The 22,331-nt window shown below is 39.0% G+C and overlaps 2 protein-coding genes across 2 annotated transcripts in view; one reads left to right on the top strand and one right to left on the bottom strand.

Moving 5' to 3' along the window:
- pth1r (parathyroid hormone 1 receptor) overlaps positions 1-21,070 on the top strand; it is a 47,380-nt gene extending 26,310 nt beyond the window's left edge. Inside the window, exons 3-13 of the mRNA XM_023403819.2 lie at positions 2,208-2,318; positions 2,576-2,697; positions 7,246-7,340; positions 9,151-9,337; positions 13,168-13,321; positions 13,772-13,832; positions 15,018-15,084; positions 15,238-15,332; positions 16,078-16,219; positions 16,573-16,614; positions 16,706-21,070. Coding sequence (XP_023259587.1) covers positions 2,208-2,318; positions 2,576-2,697; positions 7,246-7,340; positions 9,151-9,337; positions 13,168-13,321; positions 13,772-13,832; positions 15,018-15,084; positions 15,238-15,332; positions 16,078-16,219; positions 16,573-16,614; positions 16,706-17,068 — 1,439 coding nt within the window. The 3' untranslated portion in view covers positions 17,069-21,070. The remainder of the gene's footprint in view (positions 1-2,207; positions 2,319-2,575; positions 2,698-7,245; positions 7,341-9,150; positions 9,338-13,167; positions 13,322-13,771; positions 13,833-15,017; positions 15,085-15,237; positions 15,333-16,077; positions 16,220-16,572; positions 16,615-16,705) is intronic.
- The window catches only part of tmie (transmembrane inner ear), a 12,321-nt gene continuing 10,873 nt past the window's right edge, over positions 20,884-22,331 (bottom strand). Inside the window, exon 4 of the mRNA XM_023403835.2 lies at positions 20,884-21,577. Coding sequence (XP_023259603.1) covers positions 21,270-21,577 — 308 coding nt within the window. The 3' untranslated portion in view covers positions 20,884-21,269. The remainder of the gene's footprint in view (positions 21,578-22,331) is intronic.

The following is a 22,331-nucleotide window of genomic DNA, read 5'->3' as shown; positions in this document are numbered from 1 at the left end:
CATGTATCAGGAGAAAGTGCAATATGTGTTTTGACATCTGCACGTCAGAATCAAATGAGTTGGGGGGGGGAAGAAAACCTTATTAAAAACCCCAGTGACATCACTAATACCAAAGTCCCCCCGTAGTCACGTTTATATTTAAATCGTGGTCAAGAAATTTTCGGGAAATTATATATGTGTGTGTGTGTGTGTGTTCGGTGTTTAATTTAAGCTTGTTAGTAGGTGGTCCGATGGTAATAAAACCTATGGCAAAAGTGAACAAGCAATTCTACTTTTACTCCCAGGATGTGTGGTCAGTGTGATTTTCAAAACTGAACGCTGTTTTTCTCCCACCAGAGATCTGTAGGAATCAGTCAGCTCCACTCAGTCTGCTCTTTAATTTTGTGACAGGCAAATAAAAAGCATGTCGTCATCACTTCAGATGTTTCTTTGTAGGTTTGATTACAGGAATGAGAAAATAATGGATCTACTGCAAAGAGAGTATAGTTTTAGTTTTATCCTCAGCTACTTATTAGTGGTCAAAGTGGGGCAGATGTTTTCAATAATGCAACATAAATGCCAAGCCATGAGGGAGGCTTTTGCCAGGAATCTGTGGGGAAAGGGACTTCGCGCCCACTATCAGAGGGCTGAGGTTCACGGTTTCGCTGACAATTAAGGGGCTCTGTGCTGCGAAACAGAATTTTTCCGCTTGAACCTGTAGCTCTTTGTCTGATCTAAGTATAGACGCGTTATTACAAAAATCACATCAGCTGCATTCCTCACTGAAAATAGATGACAAAGTTTTTGTGATGTTCAGAAAAAGAAATGCAGTCAGCAATGTTGTAGGAATCACACGAAAGTGAAGCAAACACTGAGAGGTTTGAGTTTGGCTGTTTACATTCTAAATGTTTTTCACCACAGCCTCAAAAACTCTCAACTTTAATTGCAAATCCCTCTAAGTTTTATTTGACCAGCCAATCCTGTAATTGAAACAAAACACATGAAGGGTAATTACAGGATGTTAAAATTGTTGATTTCTTCAAATTGGTTCGGCTGGTAGTGATTATTCATTAAGAAGTGAAATGAGACATTCTAGAAGACATGATTAAACATTATTATTACTATTATTGTTATTAGCAAACAAAGACAATACACATTTTTTATTTTCTTTTTCTGCGTTCAATTGAATAATACATTAGTGTTAAATACATGTTCACTTAAGTTCAATGGTTTTGTTATTAATAATGCCGGCATTATATATCAGCCATCAGCCACACTGCTCTCTAAGTATCAGCAGTGACATCAGCTATAGAATTATTAGATTGTGGCCATATAATTGGTTTATTAGATAGTGACACAGATAGATGAGGCTGAAACAGTTCACCAATGATTTGGTTATTTAATAAAAAGAAATGTAATTGGCAACAAATTTGATAATTAGTTCATTGTTACAGTTGTTTAACCAAGCAAAATAGGAAATATTATATTGTTGCACCTTCTCAAATGTTAAGATATGCTGTTTTTCTGTCTTTTATATTATTTTAAATGGAATTTGTCAGACAAAACAAGACATTTGAAGAACATGAGATGGGCATTTTTAATACTATTTCATGACATTTCCTAAAATACATCCCTAATTAAGTTGAATGTGATGCAGGCCAAAAACATCCTTATGATACAAAGAGGACAATCAGCTATATAACACTGCACTTTTATTTTGCAGTAATATGCTACTTGGGATACAACAGTGCAGCCAGTGTTGTAGGGAGTATTTTAAATGACATCCATACTGAAACCAATTCCATACAACATGAAAACAACAGGATGGTATCAACAGTGTAGCAGTTATGGAAATCTGCTGCAGCTAACAAATGGACAAGTTGTAATAAACACAAGATTCAATGGACAACTTGTTATCAGTGTTCTGTGAATCGCATGATTGTCTCAGTAATATCACAACAGACGGAGGTCGGGCAAGAATGTATGTTCTCAGGGTGACCCATGAACAAAACAGACTTAACACAGACTACACGTTTCCTCTGCTGTGCTCATTTACATATCCGTAAAGTTCAAGCATCTGGCCTAGTTTTTAAAGGACAACAGAATCATTTAAAACACACAGTCCTTGCTCTTGTAAATGCCCATAGCTGTGTAACCCTGGAACCAAGGGGGAGAACAATTCTCTGTGGCTCTATTTTTAAAAGTCAGCACTGCTTTTGTCTCTGCAGATGGTTTCTGCTCACCAGAATGGGACGGGATTGTTTGTTGGCCTGAAGGGCCTCCGGGAAAGCTCATATCTACCGCCTGTCCAGAGTACATCTATGACTTCAACCATAAAGGTGAGTCTGGCCCTGGATACAGTCAGCAGTTGAAACCCCGAAGCTCATCTTCAGTGTGAAGTGAAAGAACACCAAGGCTCCGATGCTATACTGTATACTGTACAATCATAACCTGGGCTCCTACTGACACCTTTTTCTCAATTTCTAATTAATAAAAAAAAAAAAAAAAAACAAGCTGAGAATGAGTAATTTACTGTGTTGGCAAACGAAAGGGAAACTGTGGTTAAAAATACACTCTTCTTCCTCTTGATGTCAAGGCCTGGCGTACCGCCGGTGTGACAACAATGGAACGTGGGAGCTGGCCACAATCAACAAGACGTGGGCCAATTATAACGAATGTGCAAAATTCCTCTACCATTACAACCACAGCCATGAAAAGGTGAGATCAGTCTCATTTACACATTTACAGTGGCTTCCTCCGGTATAATTAAGAACAATAGCCTGAATGCATCACCTGAGTAAAATGTCGCACATTAGCTAATACAGCCTTTTAGGCAACTATTGCATCATTTTAAAATGTAATTACAATCTCTCTGAAATGTGTAACATATTTTCGACTCGCCTTCTCAGTAATATACAATAAACCTTAAGTATATCTATTGAACTGTTTGAGATGATGATGGAGAGATAATGACAGCATGACAATGTGGCTGCTTTGTGATAATGATGAATGTGATGAAGCTGCAATTAGCTAAATGTCCATTCAGATATAAACTGAAAACGGTGTCACATTAGTCTATATGGCAAATAGCAAAACTTGCCAGAAAGCATTGCATTCAACGAAAATTTAGAGCTGACCAATCATAACTAAATCTCATATCCAGCTTCCAGTAACTAGAAAATAAGAATTTTGCAGTGGACTGATGTCATGTTTTTCTGGAAATTACGCAACGTTGAGTAATGCAGCTTTAAATGTACGGATTTTATTGTTGTTACTGTTATTTTTTTTTTCTTTTCTTTTCTTTTCTTCAACAAGCAGAAATCTTGTAAATGTGTAAAACATTACATCATGTAAGTTACATGGCCAAAAGTACGGTGACCTTCAAACATTACACTCAAGAGCGACTGTTGAGCATCTAATTCTAAAACCATGACCATGACTATGCTGTTACAACAGCTTTTTTTTTTTTTTTTTTTTTTTTTTACATAGTTCAGTACAAACTGGCCGCAGGGGTTTGCACCCATTAAGCCAAAAGATCATCGCTGAGGTCGGGCATGGGTGATTGGCACACAGTCAGTGGTCCATCTCATCCCAGGCGTCCCCAGGTGTCCTCGACCCCATCAAACACCTTGATGGGGTCGAGGTCAGAGCTTTTTTTTTTTTTAAACCACGAAACGCAGAAAATGGTTTCTTTATGGACCTGTCTTTGATCACAGGGGGGCACAGTCACAGTTACACAGAAAATGCCCTCTGCAAGCTGTGGCCAAAAAGTTGGAAGCGCACTATTGTCAATGTAAAATCTCTATGATGTAGGATAAAGATTCTCCTTCACTGGAACCAACACATGGGGGGAAAAAAAAGCAGCAGAATAAGTTAAAGCACATACTTTTGTGCAAATAATGTGTTTCCTGAATAGTCTGAGGTTACTCACGTGTAAAGATGTAAGTGATTTAATTTAATTTAATTATTGTCATTTGCTGTTATCGAAGAAAACAGTTATTACATAATTACAGTGTCAGACCTAACATGGGGATGATACTTGTTTCATACCTGTCCCATCTGTAGCCGCACTTCGCTTTGATGTGCATTGTAACATTATGCAATAAAGCGGTGGTACACACAAAAGCACAACACAGCGTAAACAGAACAGCAACACTGTGGAAGAGACTCCGGTAAAAAAAAAAAAAATGATGATGATCACATGACTGGCAGTGTATGACCACTTCCAAAGCGTCTCACTCTGACACCCATCACACCCTTGACATACACAACTCCTGCATTTGTAATCTTGAACCACAGCTTCCCGATACTGTGTACTACCTTAACGTCTCCATGAAGCGTAGCCATCTGTAACATACAATCTAAACATTACCAGCGGAGTCAAACCTTGGATCGTAAATACCGTAAACGCTGACATCAGCATCACACCACAGAGGCATGTTGGGCAAATTGTTTTGTAAACTGAACACGGCAGCCTTTTAACTACCAACCATTCCCCCCCTCGAGACTGACAAAGGTGGATGTGACCCCGATTGCAGTTGCTCCTCTTGTTTCTCTATCATTACGTTAGGGGCGGGGGGGAAGGGTTGTTGGATGTCAGAACACAACACTGGCAGTGAATAGGACCACTGGGTATTGTAAGAAGAGTGGAAAACTGCTAGAATCTGGCTGCAAATGGAAAAATAGCACTTACGCATCCATTATTGTGTGTATGTGAGCACGTTTTTCCTGTATAAGCAATTACAAGTAGTTTTTTTTTCTTTTTTTTAAATTATGATCCAGAAACATTTTAATAATATCACATTCTATAGCCTTTAAATGAACGAAGTGTATTATTATATCACAGTTTTGTGCGAAGTGGCTCTCTAGTTCGTATTGCTGCCAATGGTTACAATTAATCTAGCCCTTTGCAAGTGAATATGGGGCATAGAGTAATAGAGAAATCAATCACTCGTCGATATAACACATTCAAAGCTCACTCAGGAAGTTTGGTGGATGGCTGTGAAGGGTGTCATAGTTTGATTTCTACTCGTTTTTGCCATGACACAATACAAATATCAGCCGTCCCACATAAATTTTCCTCTCCCCTGCTTGAATGTGGTGTGGAGGATGTGGGCATAACCTCATCATGGCACCCTTCAATTTCTCTCTGACTTCAGACGTTTATGTTGATGGGCTCCCAAGGGAGCGGTTGAAGCAGTTAATGACAAATACATGCGCACGAATGAAAGCCCCACACAGCACAACTGCCATACCGCCGACCACCACCACAACTTAGACGGGGGGTTTACTGGCTCAGGAGCCTGATGCTAAATGATAACAGCAGTGCAGTATCTGGTTACATCACATGGGGCTCTTGGCCCCATCACGCCTGTTGACTCACAGAGGGTCTGCTTTAGTGGCTTTCCTTACATTGTCCTCTGGCTGTCAGCTCAGTGCTGGAAGATCAGACTGCCCCACCCAGCCTTTCTCAGCTCCATCACCCACGTCAAATGCTGTTTCCATTTGGAACTTCTAGGCACTTGAGACATATCTGTCACCAGGTGGCAATGCGTTTTCAAAAGCAGTGAAGTGAATGCATTATGAAGCTTCATTTTGAGGGCAAAATGTTGTTGGAGAATTTTTGTCATTATCTGTATGTTTACTTTGCCTGTTGGGAAAACGTGCTCTTTGCAATAAAATCAATTATTAAAAATAATGAGGTCGTAAACTGAATGTTTCTACTTTTCCAAAATGTCTGCATCACTAAAAACTGAATAAAATCCTGCCTGTGTAGATGTGATTTTCAAACAGTTGCAGATAAATGTTTGTCAAATTATTTTTATGAAAAAGATGATAGTGATAATGTATACTGACGAATGTTGTCTTTTCATTGGTGGAGCTGAGGCATCTTACTCCCCATATTGTACATGAGCATACAAGTGTACGATTCCAGTTTTCCATTTTTTCACATAAATATGGCAGTAGAGCTATGCCTTTATTTATGTATACACATACACACACATATTCAGTACTGCACTGAACCTTCTTGGCATCGAGTGTACAGGTTCACAACATATTGTGCCGTCTATCCTGTTCCACTCCTGGAGGGCGACCTCCTCGAGAGCCTTGATGTTTGAGGCGGAGTGCTGCTCCGCTTGTCTCTTGTTCGGGGTCATTGTCATGTTGAACAAGTGTCCGTCGACCCAGAGTGTGGAGAGAGGGTAGCATCTTCTCTTTCAGGATTTTGCAGTTGCAGTACAACTCCCCAACCCCTTCAGCTATCATAAATCCCCATATAAGAACCACCGTCGTACTTCACTTTCACTTTCTCAAAAAAACTCCCCAGGTGAAAGCTTACAACGACGACCTGGACGTTTCCTATCCTTTCTGAAGTCCTTCCTTTTTATATTTCTGTATCACTTTTGACTTCTGACTCATCCTCTTGTACCCTCGCCCCTTTCTGTGCAGTGAAATAATTCTGTTGCTCAAGTCTCCAGACTATTCCTTCTCAAGTGGTGCCGTTTTTGTCAGCATTAAGTCTGAGAGTGACTCAGTGGGTTAGGTGCCACTTTAATTGTCAACCAGTTACACCTGTTTGAGTGGGATGGTTCAACAGACTCACCAGGTGATTCTGATGACCTTAACGAGCACCAAAAAAAACATCTCATTAAGTCTTAGAACTTGAAGTCTTGTAACTTTCAGGAGGGTGTACTCATTTTTGCAACATGTACTTTTACTATTTTGACCAGAAAATCATATTGTCCTGTTTAGTGCTGACATACATCATGGGTAACTGATGTAGGAGAGTTCCTGGAATATTATATCATAGAGGAACCCAAATATGTTTTATTTGTAAAGAGAAAGCACTGAATTTGTTGGGTATAAGAGAGGGTGAACACATTTATGCTGTATATTGTGTATATATATATATATATATATATATATATATATACATATATATATATACAGTATATATACAGGGGTATGACATGCAACACAGATATCTCGGCCAGGAGCAAAACCGTGGACATTGTGGTTACATAGTTTACTCATTGTTCTTATGGACACAGATCAATGGTTGGTGGCCAGGTTATTTTTTTTATTTAATTTATTTTCTATCAAAATAAGATTTTTTTTTTTGATACACAAAACTGAAATAATTTGACTAAAACCTGCAGTACATCTAGCACCACGGTAACGAGAGGATGTGCTGTAGTCCTCTGAGACTTAAAGTCGTTATCCTTTTTTCTTTTAATAATCTACCAATTTATCCTCTTCCAACAGGAGGTCTTTCACCGCCTGTATCTCATCTACACAGTGGGGTACTCCATTTCTCTGGGATCGCTCATGGTGGCCGTAGTCATCTTGGGATATTTCCGGTGAGTCGATGCTGTCACTGGTAGTTTTTCAATCAATCCTTTCAACCACAAACGTCCTCAGGAGAGAGATTTATACACAGGGTCAGAAATGAAGGTGAAAGCAATTGCAGAAGGGATCAAAACAGGCAGACTAAATGTTTAATGGCATGATGGCACGATGAACACACCGGTTTCTCACCACGCCATGTTATCAGTCTGAAACATACAGCGAAGCAGAGAGCATATTAGTTTCACGATGACTTAATGGAGAAAAAAAGAAAAAGAGGCTTTATCGTGAAATCATGCAACTGTCCCTCCCTGCGTGATCATGCAATGTATTATATTTTGTGTCACGGCAACAACACAAAGCATGCAAACTGTATCAGACGCTACCTTTGACTTTTACTTTGACTTTTAACAGACTATGATATGTCCACATTTGAGGAGGAGTCTGCCTCCGGGCTAGCAGTAATGCATGCCTCATTGCCTGACATTTAAGGTTCTTTTGTTATTTTCATGCTGATTTCAAGTTTTGACAAAAAAACAGCCAACGCTTGGATATTGATTTTGTAATTCCGCCAAGCTTGGATATACTGCATTTCGCTTCTTTGCCTTTCGCAGAAACATGTAAAGTAGATAAATAAGTTCTTAGAAAATGTGAAGAATTGAGAGTACACACTCAGATATAAGGGTTTTTTTTCTTCACGGCTGATTAATGCAGGACAGATTTGTCATTATTTGCTCATTTTCGTTGAGCATAGGGAGTATCAGGAATCGATGTGAAGGCGCTGTTTACCAATGCTCCCACCGGCATGACTTACTGTACAGGCAGGCAGTCAGAAAGCTTTAGGAACGCTCCCAACTGGCACCAGGAAATCTACAGGTCAAATGAGTTTAATAAGTTATCCCAAGGGCCCATCTGACATTCTGGCTCTGTGCTTCGGAGCACTCCAGCCATGTCTCCCCTTCAACATGTCAGCTTTTAGACAGGAGCGCTCATAAATGTTTTCTAGGGAGAGAAAAGGGATATTTCACATTAGCAGTTGTGTTCGGTATTTTTCACCAGGGAAATGTACGCTACTCCCACTCCCTGCTCCTGAATCAATCATTTTCTGAGGGTAGCTAGTGAAATGTTCAGCTCGTTAATGAGGCTTTAATAGTTAACAAAGGATACAGTGGGATAATTTCTGTATTTTGTAGAATATTCTAGTTCAAATTGTCTTTTTGAATGTATTAAAAAGCTGGTGAATATTCAGTAATATTACCATTGATTTTTTTTTACTTGACTGTGTAATGATGTAACCTTTGCAGCTATTGATCCAGCAACTAGATTCCAATACGGGGGGCATGACCACCACCAAAGGCCCACTCCACAGGAAACTCTCAGACAGGATGTTTTGGGAGAATTTCTTTGACAGATAAACTAAAGCGCTTGTCTGGAAAGGAAATTTGCATGCTTTTCTCAACACATGCTTGCAATTTTGTTTTTACAGCTCACTTTGAGCCCAGCATTTCAATATTTGTGTGTTTCAAGCCCCTAAATCTCAAGAATGTGTTATAGTCAGCGTGGAATTCAGCTGGCTCTAATTAGGATGAGTATTGTTTGTGTGTGTGTGTGTGTGTGTGTGTGTGTGTGTGTGTGTGGTTCTGCGTGTGTGTGTGGGGGTGTGTGGGTGTGCGTGTGAAAATACTTACAGACAATTAAATGAAGGTGTGCCAGCCCACACGTACACACCCACACACACACACACCCACACACACAAACACAAACGCACAATCTTCAGCAGATCTATCTTCTGACCTTGTGTCTCTTGTTTGCTTTGTCCCCCAGACGATTACACTGCACCAGGAACTACATCCACATGCACCTATTTGTGTCCTACATGCTTAGAGCCATCAGTATTTTTGTGAAAGATGTCGTGCTCTACTCTGGATCGGCCCTAGAGAACATGGAAAGAGTCACAGTGGAAGACCTCAAGTCCATCACTGAGGCTCCACCCGCCAACAAAACACAGTTTGTAAGTAAACGCACTTTACACTTACAGTATAGATGGGGTCAACATAAAGCACTGTGTCCTTGAAAAATACTCACTGAATTTCTTTCTTTAAGATTATTTTTTCAGTGCTTATGCCATAACATGGAACAAGGCATATTAAACATACAGTTATTTCTGTTTTTCTGCAGACAATAGAGAATAATAATATGTATCATCAATGATGGCATGACATGCACTGATCATTTCATTTGTAGCGTAGTTTGGCGTTAAACATTTTGCTTCCAAAGAGGAAGTGGTATTTTGCAGAGTCTCACCTGCTTTTCCAGAGCCGGAGCAAATAAACTGTACTATTTGTCACCATGCCAAGCTTTTACTAGGCCAGTACTTGGCTTTCCCTTTCAGAGTCAAGTTTAAAAAATGGGTGAAGACTGGGTACTTTTCACGCATGCTTTAACATGCAAACAAACAATTTGTGCAATATATTTAGTGGACACTTTTATCCCGTGGCTCTCCAAACTGAGTTACATTAGATTAGAAGTGGTTTGTTAGAGTAGGTGACATACTGTACGGGAACACAATGGAGGAAGGTACTGTACATTGTTTTTGCTGTATAAAGCAGCCCAGTGAAAACCTTATCCTAAGGCTACTGTAGAAACATCAATACAAATGTGAAGTTCACGGATTATACTGTAGGCAGGGGGCGGCACAATGATTAGCACCGTCGCCTCACAGCAAGAAGGTTTTGGGTTCGGGCCCTTTTTGTGTGTTGTTTGCGCCGAGTACGCCCGGATTCCTTCCCCCCTGCACATTCGTTGAATTACTCTAAATTGCCTGTAGGTGTGAATGTGAGAGTGAACAACCCCCCACAACGCCTCATTTGAGGGTCACGGGGTTAATTGACAACAGGTTAATTGGCGACTCTAAATCGCCCATAAGTGTGAATGTGAGCAGGAATAATTGTTTTGTCTCTGTGATTTACTGGAGACCTGTTCAGGGTGTTTGGTGCTAAAATTAGGTTTTTATTTATTCACCTTCCATTTTCAAACCTAGCTTCATTTGATGACAGCACAGGGTTTGCAACAATAACTCGCTAACACAGGAACTCACTAATCAGCAGCTTTGTAAATATATTTCAGTCCTGACTTACAGAAAGATAATGGTTATAGGAACAAATCTATTCAATCACAGATCTTTGTCTCCATTAAAGGGGTGAAAGCACGACTAAAAAGCTGCCCCATGGCAACCCCCCCCCCCCCCCCCCCCCCTTTGATGAGAAAAGGTAGATATGAAAATTATAAGACTGGTAATCAGCACAGGAACAGACGGTGCTGAGTCTAATAATCATGGCATGACAATAGAGCAGTGAGGAGGCTGACTTTAACTGGAGCCCAATCGATGGCTGACTAAATCATTATGGGCTCCTGAGACTTCCACACATCCTGTCAATAGAACAGCACATAATACTAACTGGATTATTATGAACCTCTGTTCAAACACAAATAAGCTATAATGAGATAAAATGTCACTGTCAATATTTTATATTAAAGGCACTGTTTAAGGAAACTCATTTTGAAGCAAGACGTGTATTTATTTAAGTTTTTTTTTTTTTTTTTTCAGTTTAATTCAATCAATAACTTGTGTGATGTGTCTCCCGATTTTCACTGCACTCCAGTACAAGCCAGCGAGGCCCAGGGGAAATTCACATGGTCCAAAGAGCAATTTAAAACATATAACTTTTAACACAAAAGCTGCAGCTTGCTGCTGTGACACCTCCAGTTTTCATGTTGCATCACCCCAGCCAATCAGCTGGAATGAATCGTCCATGTCAAACACCAATTTTCATTTATTTCCTTTTCTTGTGAAGTGCCAAACACGCTAAATGACAGCTGGAAACTCTTGTGAAGACTTGTTAACCATGTGTTATACTGTGATAATGCCCTTAATTTCAAAACTGGCTCTTATACATGAAAAAGTGTTTAACTAGTTTTGCATGTGTAAAAATGAAAGTGGTTTCAAACAATGAACTCAGATGAAAGTTTGGTCCTCCATGAGTGTAGATAATGAATCAAGCCTCTGTGCCAGAGAGAAATAACAGGTTGTGAATAACATGGGCATAAGGGCCATTTTAAATGTGTTAATTTCAGGGTGAGTTTACTGTAGGCTGATGCTCACACTTTAGGATTGGACTGCAAGGAGAGCCAAGAAGCATATTATCTATTCTGCGAGCACAAGTACATTATGTCCCTTCTCTATATATCTTTGCTTCATGTGTGGTATATTTGCTCTAGATACACTTGAGTAGGAAATAAATAATATTATAAATTAACGTGAAGTTCTGTTTTTCTTTTCTTAAATGTCATAGCCTTTACATTTATTAGAAACAAAGCATTTTAAAAGCAGATCATTATCTATAGGTTTTACGTTGATACTGGATGATTCTCCAATACACAGTACACAGCCCATCCAATACATCCACACCACCCTTCCTTGCCAATGAAAGAAGCACAGCTTGTTGTTTATGCAGTGTCGTGAAAGGTCAAGTTAGTGAGGTCAGGGCAACACATGGATGTAAAGCATTCACCTTACGAAAGGTTAGTGCCCTGCTTCAGAACAGCAATAAATGTGGGCTTTCAACAGTGATTAACGATGATGAATGATCTTTTTCTTCTTTTCCTCTTTTACTTTTTGAGCCGTAACTACAGTGTGTAGTTGACATGCACAGGTATTATAGGAACAATTGTTAACAAGTGTAAGAGTCTACAGCCACATGGTAAAATGCTCACAAAGAAAATGCTAACATGGTGATGTTTAGAGGGTAATATTTACCATTAGTTTAGCCTGTTAGCCTGTTAGCATGGTAACATACTAATTAGTGCAACAAAGTACAGCTGAGGTTGATGGGAATGTCATTAGATTGCAGATGTTTTGTCATAAATGAAAAAATTCAAAAAGTAAAAAACATTTGACCTAATGATGGTGCTAGATGAAAAGTCAGAGGATCTACAAAGTCATTACATTTTTTCCTCTTGGGCTCTTTAATATCTTTAACAAATTTGTTGTCAAGATATTTTCTCTCAAAACCAGAAAAGTAAAACTTCAACCTGCCGGTGCTACGGATACAATCAGATAACATTACTGACCTTGAGTCATATAAGGAATCCTTGGGGAGCACGTTTCAAAAAGAATTAAGACAAAAGATAAAAGAGACACAAGGCAAGACACATAAGGGATGAACACAAAATAAGACGAATGAAAACTGAATAAAACAAATAATAGTAAACAAAAAAAACAAAAATAGTAAAAGACACAAGCAAAGAGAAAAGTGTTAAGCTTTGATTTAAAAGAGCTGAGAGCTCAAAAACATCATTCTTTCTTGGTCTCAGTGAAGACTTTAGCAGCAGCATTCTGAACCTGAATGAATGGATTATACTGTATTTCAGGTTACATCAGGGTGTGTGTATTCAGTAATCTGAATACATTCCCCACTTCCAGAAATGCGTTGTTCACTCGCAGCTGTTTAATGTTGTGTGTAACTGCAGTGTAGGTGTTATTGTGTTTTAAAGGGTGTGTTGTGTGTTGTTGGAGTCTTTGGGCTCCTTCCGGACTGTATTCCCCGACAGCTGTGCTCCCTGCAGACTGAATCAGAATTAATCAACGTAATTACATTAAGTGGAAGATTATGAAAAAGCATCAGTCTTGTCTGCAGTTCGAGCTCAAATCTCACTGGCTTTACTGTGGTGCTACTGCAGCATTGTGAGAAAAAGCATTTCAACAAGTATTCAGCAGGTGTGATGTTTTGTCAGTGTGGGGATTGATTGCATCTGTTCTCCTTGTGTCCTCTTTGTGTCTAGATTGGCTGCAAGGTGGTCGTGACCTTGTTCATGTACTTTCTGGCGACCAATTACTACTGGATCCTCGTAGAGGGTCTGTACCTTCATAGCCTCATCTTCATGACCTTCTTCTCAGACAGAAAGTATCTATGGGGATTTACTCTGATTGGTTGGGGTGAGTCCCGCTTCATTTACATTCCGCCTGCATGCACGTGATTACAATATGAATATTAGGCTTACTGCCATGCGAATTAAATATTATGTAAGGTATTTAATTTTTGATGGTCTAATAAGTATGCAAAGAAGTTTGAAGAAAAATAAAATGGGAGGCACTGTCAAGTCTCTTGCTGATATTTTATTGATAAGCAAATGAAGACAGTGGAAAACTGTGTAAAGACACACACTCATGAATATGGGCTTTACAGTTCCTGCATTGTACACACTGTGCGTATAAGTTACATAAGCACAGCGCATACAATGTGGATGCTGTGTTCCCCAGGTTCTACCTACCTAGCAAATTATGGACTTATTTTGGAATCTTTTAAAGTACTTTCTTAAGTTTTTTTTTTTTTTTTTTTTTTTTTTTTAATTATTGTAATATTTTATTTTCTCTTTTATTTCTCAGGAGTACCGGCTATGTTTGTGACAGTTTGGGCAACTGTGAGAGCCATGTTTGCAGACACAGAGTAAGTGATCTGCATAAATAATGAGACATTATTCTTGTTAAACGTAATGCAGAAATACTAAGGTCATTGGTTTCTTAAGGCAAAGGGGGCACGTGCAAACAGAGTCAATGATGAAGTAAGTTTTGCAGCAGTGGTTTTATTTTGCTGAGTGTCTGTGGAAAGTTTCCTTCAACAAAAATAACTGTCCACGCAATGATGTATAAACCGGTCTAAATTCTGAAGGCTTAAATGGTGAAATTTAAATATATCAGTATTTTCCTACCAAACATACCTCAAGCTTCTGTAGTAAAGGTTGAGGACAGGGTTGAAAGCTGAGGAAAAAGAACTTAAGTGGAGTCACATCCTACTTCTGAATGACTGCCTCAGGCAATCTTACTGGACCCACAACCCCTTCTGACTGGCACTATCTGCCACCTCCACATTGGTACCGTACCATGGTCGAGCACTGAGGAATCTGGAGCTGAGAGCTTACAGCTAAGCTGGTATCCAGCAGCTGTCTAGTGGAACTAAACCACATATTTCGTTGTCAGCAGTAGAGCAGCAGCATAACAGCTTCATGGGCAAGAAAACAAACCAAGCATGCTAATAACCACAGCTCGGTCATTGGTAGTATGGAGTAAGAAGTAATGGTAGGCATTTGGTTAAAAATTCCAATCTATCGACTATGGGTGTCGTATTGGTTAAAACTGACCTAAATCAAGCATGATCTATGCTTTTTGTCAAAAGATCTATGAATCTTTCTTGCTGCTAAAAGCCACACATAGACAGGAATAAATACAGAGGAGATGACCTCAATGTCCTCGGTGGTAGCTTAAGGCACAGATTTTGTTATTTCAATTCATTGGCACAAAGTAAAAAATTTTTTCCAGAACTGCAAAAGCCTTGAACATGAAGGCCAAATTCTGGGGTAATGAATCAATTCATTAGGGATTAAGGCTGGAATCAAATCATGTAAACATTTATTTTGACGAATTGAATTCATGTCTGTATGGCTTCATATGATACTTGTGTCTAGCACTTTCAGATGAATCTAAATGGAGTCAGTGACCTGGCTGAATCTCTATCTGATGGCAGTGATCATTAGAGACACCAGAGTGGAACAGAGGGATCCTGGATCATCACATCTGCCACCTTGATCCTTACTTATCTCTCGCTGATCCCTGTGTTGTTGTTTATCTGCTGCAGGTGTTGGGACTTAAGTGCAGGCAATTTGAAATGGATATATCAAGTGCCTATCCTGGCGGCTGTAGTGGTGAGTACGCGCTCGCTGTTTGCACCTTTCCCCTGCTGCGCGGGAAATGACAGTGTTTCACTGCACCTGTGGCATAACAGCTGTTGGATAAGACACCTTATTATGTTTCCAGTGACACCCAATCATATATTTGTGTTTCTATTTTTTTTCCAGGTTAATTTTATGTTATTTCTGAACATCATCAGAGTCTTGGCAACTAAATTACGAGAAACAAACGCTGGAAGGTGTGACACAAGGCAACAGTACAGGTACTGAGGACTAGCATTGTGCAAAATTATTATTTTCAATTCAAAATTTTACTAGAGCAGCTGCTTATTTTGATTAATTCATCATATCACATATTAATATCCTGCACCACCGCCAGCATGATGAAGCCATGAATGATGAGGCAGGATCGAAAATTGCAGCGAAGATTGCAGTGATACATAATAATGACCCTTCACTGTCATGAACCAAAGGCTGCAAGTAATGATTGTTATCATTACAGATTAATCAGCCTCTTATTATGTATTATGTAATCTATTTTATAATCTCAACGAGTAATAGAAAATAGTAAAAAATGCTGTTGTCAGTTAGAGGGTCTCAGGTGACGGTCTTTAAATTGCTTGTTTCATGTGACTCACAGATTTTGAATTTTATAAAGACTTTAAATGAAAAATAAAAGGAGCAGATCCTCACATTTGAAAAGATGGAAACAGAGAATGTTTAGCATTTTTGCTCAATAAATGACTTAAAGTTCACTTAAACTTAAACAACAGAAAAGAATTGAAGTAATGGGACTAATTAATTAATCAACTAATTGTTTTAACACCAAACCAGAAATAATTTTTTGCTTAAGTGAAGCCATAAAAAGTGAAGCAATAGTTAAACAAAATGAATGAATGAATAATTGAATTAACATGCACAAATTAGATGCTTTAGTTCTATAATGTGCTGAAGGTTGACCGTATAATATTTTGTTAAGATTACAAAAACGTTCCTCTGCTGTTACAGAAAACTGCTGAAGTCCACGCTGGTGCTGATGCCACTGTTTGGTGTCCACTACATCATATTCAACGCCATGCCGTACACAGAGGTGTCTGGAGTTCCCTGGCTGATCCAGATGCACTATGAGATGCTGTTTAACTCCTTCCAGGTGAAGCTGCTGCGGTAGAAATGTTACTTTCAGCTCTGCGGGCCATTAATATTAATGTGTCCTTTCAAGCTGAACAAATCTGACTGACCTGATGAGGATTTTACATGTCCTCAAGGTCGACATGTCTTTATCACTGAAAACACTGTCAGCGACTCGTTAATAAAAGGAAGAGGGATCAATTATCTATTAGTTACTTTATGATGAGGTATTTGGTTGCAGTTGGATCTTAATTAAGATAAAGAGGAAGAGAAGGGTGGCTGATGATTTAAAATACCATAGGAAATATCAATGTATACGGCTTAAATGTCATATTATCTCCACACTAAAGATATCTCTTATCTTCTCTTTTCCAGGGATTCTTAGTTGCAATTATATACTGCTTTTGCAACGGAGAGGTAAGGACTCATAAAGTTTTGCATTTTACAGTAAAAACTCCTGCATCATATTTAAGCTCTTTCGTGGCTAAATAACTTCTTCTCTTCTAAGGTTCAAGCTGAGATCAAAAAGTCCTGGAGCAGGAGAACTCTGGCACTGGACTTCAAAAGAAAAGCTCGGAGTGGCAGTAACACTTACAGCTATGGACCTATGGTATCACACACCAGTGTTACCAACGTCACCGCCAGAGGACCGCTGGCCCTCCACCTCACCACGAGGCTGGGACCGGTGCCTGTGAACGGGCACAGGAACCTCCCCGGGTACGTGAAGAACGGCTCCGTCTCAGAGAACTCGATACCTTCGTCGGGACAGGAGCTCCACATCCCCGAGGAGGAGCATTCTGCTCACACGCGGCCCTGCGAGGACGAAAAACCCTCGCCCGTGGTCGAGGAGGAGAGGGAGACGGTCATGTGACCGCTGTGTATAGGGATGAAAACTGGAAAACAAACAAACAAAAAAAAAAACAAATCATAACACAGTCTCAGGATGGTCTGCCAGTTTTTTTTCTCCTGTGAATCGAGCCAGAACTTTGGCAACTGATGAGGCTCAAGGTAACAAAAAAAAAAGAAAAAAAAGAAAAAAGGGTGTATCACTTTTGTGAGCTGGGCCACCTTTATTTGAGGGATGATGACCCTCATTGTTGTGGCAAACACTCTCAACTCTTTCAACAACCACCTGCCACAGTGAATGTGTAAAAGGCTGAAAACAGACTGCCGTTTCTTATTTCTTTCCCACTGCCATCGAGTTTTCTGTTTGCTTTTTTGGCAGATGTCTTGTTGCTCAGCTCTTGTGCATAAATCAAACTGAGGTTAGTTAGTTGCAGTAGTTGCCAGGAACAGCCTTAATCACCTATGTAAAGCCAGGTGGATTTTGAGTGCACTTAGTGGCACATGTGTGGGCAATTTCATCAGCAAGGTTTCACATTAAGTCAGTGTGAGTAGACGACGTGTGGGCTCGGCTTCCAAAAAAATTATTAATGCTACTATTTTGAGGGATCTGTTCATGTTTTCTGGCACGGTTTCTCATTTGTTCTGCATTGACTTAAATCCACTTCAGTGTAAAAGGGAAGGTACTCAGGTAATTGAAGTCCTCTGTTGTTGCACACCTATTTTTATACGTTTAAAGTGGTGTTTTAGCATGGTCAGCATTTCTCTCCAGAGGATGTTGGTAGGTTATATAAGGCTGTGTTAAAATATTCTTGTTTTCAAAAAAACGTTGTACAGTCTCTGCTGTTTAGAAAGACCCGGTATTCATCTCTCTGATTGCAACAGATTTCGAAGAGTTCAAATGAATGTTTCATATTCAAATTCTCTAACAAAACACACACACAAGATACACACACACACACACACACACACACACACACACACATACACACACACACACACACACACAAAACGATGCCAAAGTAAGAATATCTCTTTGAGGACTGTCTCTTTCTTTGGGTTGAGTGTCATCTGAGGTAAAGAGGTCCTTAATAGAAATCTGACAGAAATAGTATCAAGTGTTCTCGCTAAGTTTTCAAAGGAAGAGACCCCCCATTTAAAAAAACACAGGGCGCAGGAAACGGTCATATATTTCAGTGGAATGTTAATTAAATGAGGAATCCAAGAAAATCTCAAATTCCCCTGGAAATTCCAAGAGCGACATTTGTGGTGGATATGAAGGAAAACCCAGAGATGAAAAACACACAGAAATTTTCACAGATGGTCCAGTGTTATGCTGCTTTTTGATGTATATATACAAGTCACAATGTTTACAAAGATCAGAAATACATTCTAATTGTGAGCTAATAGTGTTCATGTGTATGGATATGTTATAAAGCTATGTTTCAGTGTATATAATTTTTTTTTTTCATGTGTTTGTTTACGGAATGTTTGCAATATTTGATTATGTACATTGTCCAAATCAAAACTGGTGAATACATTTACAGGTGACAGAGGGCATTCAGACTAGCATTTAACGAAGCATTAGACAAGGTATTTCAAACTCTGTAACTTGTAACTTACTGCACTTAACCTGCACGGTTTGCAGGTTAGGTCACATAATCTATTATACCAAAGAGAAAAGGCATGATATGCTGCCAGGGAAAAAGGTTGTTTTGCAGTATTTTCATCCACCATCTTGTTTACAGTGACCAAAAAGTCTTAAAGTCACCCGCTCTCCAAAAAAAAAAAGAAAAAAGAAAAAAAAAAAAGTATTTGCTACTGGTAGTTAGTGTAGGAAAATGTCAAGATAAAAGTGTTGAAATACAGCTCCCACATAGATTGAAGTTTTTAAAATAAATATTCAGTTCCATGTAAACAGCAGTGAAGCAAATGAGAAAACCATCCACAACACTCAGTAGCTCAGTAACAATGGACTGAGACCATTAATATTAAAGGCAGTTTTGTTGCTCTTAAATCCTCCACTTGGATTTTTGACTTAACTTGGTCTCGGGAGCAGAATTAGTCACTATTTGGTTTGGACGAACGTGTGTGATGGATTTGTGATTTAGCTCAGATTCAGCTAAATGGAGTTTTACCTCACACATAAATTCCAACTGATATGTGACCAAAGCTAATATTTGCTCTTGAGCACAGTGTTATCCCATGTTTTTTATTTTGTTTTTTTTTATGTTTGGTTTTTTTTCACATCTGGTGACCACCGTTCGATGGCAACAACTCTTGTCCCTCTTGCTGTCGTCCGCCTTTAGTGACTTCACGCAGACTGAGTTATGCTTCCCACCTTCCTGATTCCCAGGTTTGCTCCACCAGTTGCTCAGTCCATTATCATGTGTGCTGTGACTCAGTTTTGAAAGGTTAGAGCCCGGTCTGCTCTGTTACAAGTCCACCCAGCAGATTTATACTGCACGTAAAAGAGTAGAAAACACTAAATTCAGACAACTTTATAAATTGTCTTTGCTGTTTTCCCATCAAGCAGATGTTTTAAGGGTCAGTCTGTCAATGTTCTTCTTATTGACAGCAAATCCCATGAAAAGACCAAAAATCAACATTTGCCTGACTTATAAGTATTGTCGGACACACTAATGAGCCACACCTTTTTATTGGGTGACATGTTTCTTTATTACAAAATACATGGGTAGTGTAGTTTTTTATTTTTTTATTTTTCTGAGCCAATCCCACAAATACCATCCTGTGTGCGTAAATACTCACTAGCTAACCAAATGTGTGTTAATCCGCAGCTAAAAAAAGTCCCCAACAAATACACTATTTACTCCTGTCTGAGTAAAGTTTGCCTAAAGCTACAGGGCCCAGGTGTTTTGGGAAATTACACAGCCTTTCTTTTTTTAAAAATTAAACAAAATATTTGAGACACACAATTTTAAACATTTATACTTTTAGTAGAAACAAATAGGCTTTTGGATGAGAGACAACAGCATGGTAGGAAAGTACTGAGAGATGGACTAACGCATTGATATTTTTGGTCTTTTTATGGCTTTTTTTTGGCAATAAGGAAAATATGAAATCATTTTAGATATATCCACAAAACTCATTTGAGCCAGACAACTTCCTGTTTTTGACAGCTGGTCAGACGCCTGTGATTTTGAGTCATTAGCTGTAGAATTCTGAGAAGCGTGTTTGGGCCTTTAAGGAACTCAAATTGGATCCAACTGGGACATTTCCATGGGGACCGGTCATGATTGCGACTCGAGTGGATTCGCTACAACAGTAATTAGAGGTGGCTTCAGGCCACAATGATGGAAAAAAGGAAAAGACTAAGGTTGAGGGGAAGCTCTTGTCACTTGATAATAAAGTGATATCCTGTTGGTATAGTCGTAACATGTACAACGTTTAAGACTGCAGCTGACTGAGGTGGTTGTTCTTCTAATCCAATCAGACTTTCCACTAACTGCCGCTGGGCAAGTAAAGATGTTGCCGTTGTGTAATGCAGTTTCTCATTAAAAGGGCAGGGGTGGTATCAGAGCATTCAAATCTTTTATTAAAATAACACTTGGAAAATTATATATGAGCACTTTAATACCCTATAATACAGTATTTTGTTCTGATTGTATCATGTAAAATGATTGTGTTTTGGAATCAAGTGTACAATAAGGCCAATAACCATAGAGCTAATGTTGTAATTCATTGTTTTCGAATACCTCTCATGGAAGTATAAAATGTGTTTCATTGTCTTTTATTTATCTCGTGCCGAAATGTACTCAGTGGAGTCGACATTGGTCTTCATGCTTTACATACAGTATGTGGGCAGTGTTTTTCTTTTGTTTGTTTTGTTTGTTTGTTTGTTTGTTTTGTTTTTTTTTTAAGACACATCTCACCTTCTCATCACTCCATGGTGATGTAGGCATGTTGTAGATATCAGTGTAAACTTGGACTCAAGTAGGAAGATGTTATCTGGTTTCTAATGTTCATCAGTGAATTGTGAATAAGTCAATAAATCTATAATTTTACTGTACTCATACTTTTTTTTGCAACTTTCATGATTCTGATGTAGACAAAATACCCATAATGCATGTTCTTATATATAATCTTTTTCTTTATTTTAAATATAATATCATACAAATATCATTTTAGAAAGAAATTGCCCAAAATGCTTGCAGTGAAAAGTATGAAATAATTTTTTTCTTCCAGTGTTTGTCAGTGGAAGGCAGAGTTCACTTCTGAGCTTTCTTGGCTCCCCCTTTAGCGCCTCCTTTTCCCCCTTTCTCTCCTTTCTCGCCTTTTTCCCCTTTGTCTCCCTTCTCTCCAGATTTCTTTCCTTTTCCTTCACCTTCTTCTTTCTTGGCTGCTCCCTTTTCACCTTTTTCACCCTTCTTTTTTGTTGGAGCATCATTTTCATCTCCTTTCCCTTCTTTGGCACCCTTGCCCTCTTTCTTGACCTCCTTGGTCTTCTTCCCTCCTTTGTCACCATCCACTTTCCCAGACACTGTTGTCACCTCCTCCTTTTCTTCTGCTTTTGCAGCTGCAAGAAAAAAAACATGAAAAAAATGAGGGGTTAAAGGCCTCATGGCGGCATCAGGTATCATCAGGGTCCTGCCTCTAACAGTAATTGGAAGGGAGAATTAAACCCAACAGAAAGCCAGGCTAAGTAGGTTGCATGTAATGAAGGCACATATGTTTCTATCTGTTCTAATAAGCATGGTCTATTTATTCTTTTAATGGGATTGTTAGAAGTGCTTTCTGGGTGAGAAAAGCAGAACAAAGGTTTACAGTCAGCTTTGTGTGTGTGTTGACAGAAGACAGTGTTTTTCTCATTATTCTTCAAGAGGTGACACCCTGAGGATGTACACAGCCAACAAAAGATAGTGAGGATGAATATCTCCTAATGTTACCAGGTTTAGTTTGGTATATTTAGGTAGCAAGTAAAATAACAGGGGAATTTAGAATGAAAATAATTCCTGTGGACTTAGAGCCGTGGTTTGGCATTTTGGGAAACACACTTATTTACATTCTGGCCAAGAGTTAGATGAGAAGATTCATAACACTCTTATGTCTGTCCAGTAAACATAAAGCTTCAACCAGCATAAAGCCTGGAAAAAGCAAGAAACAGCCAGCATGACTCTTTCTAAAATAACACAATCTGCCTACCAGCAACTGTAAATCTCAATAATTAAGAAATTATAACTTTTATTTGTTTAATTCGTACAAAAAAAAAAGTATAAAAACGACAAGTTGTGGTCATGTGACGCAACCAGCAGAGAATTCACCGTGACGAC

The sequence above is a fragment of the Seriola lalandi genome, unplaced genomic scaffold, assembly GCF_002814215.2.
Source record: "Seriola lalandi dorsalis isolate HSWRI2012SDOR001 ecotype SW California unplaced genomic scaffold, Sedor1 jcf7180002054182, whole genome shotgun sequence".
Taxonomy (NCBI): Eukaryota; Metazoa; Chordata; class Actinopteri; order Carangiformes; family Carangidae; genus Seriola; species Seriola lalandi.
The sequence above is the reverse complement of the archived record's forward strand: the minus strand, read 5'-3'. Positions and strand labels throughout refer to the sequence as shown.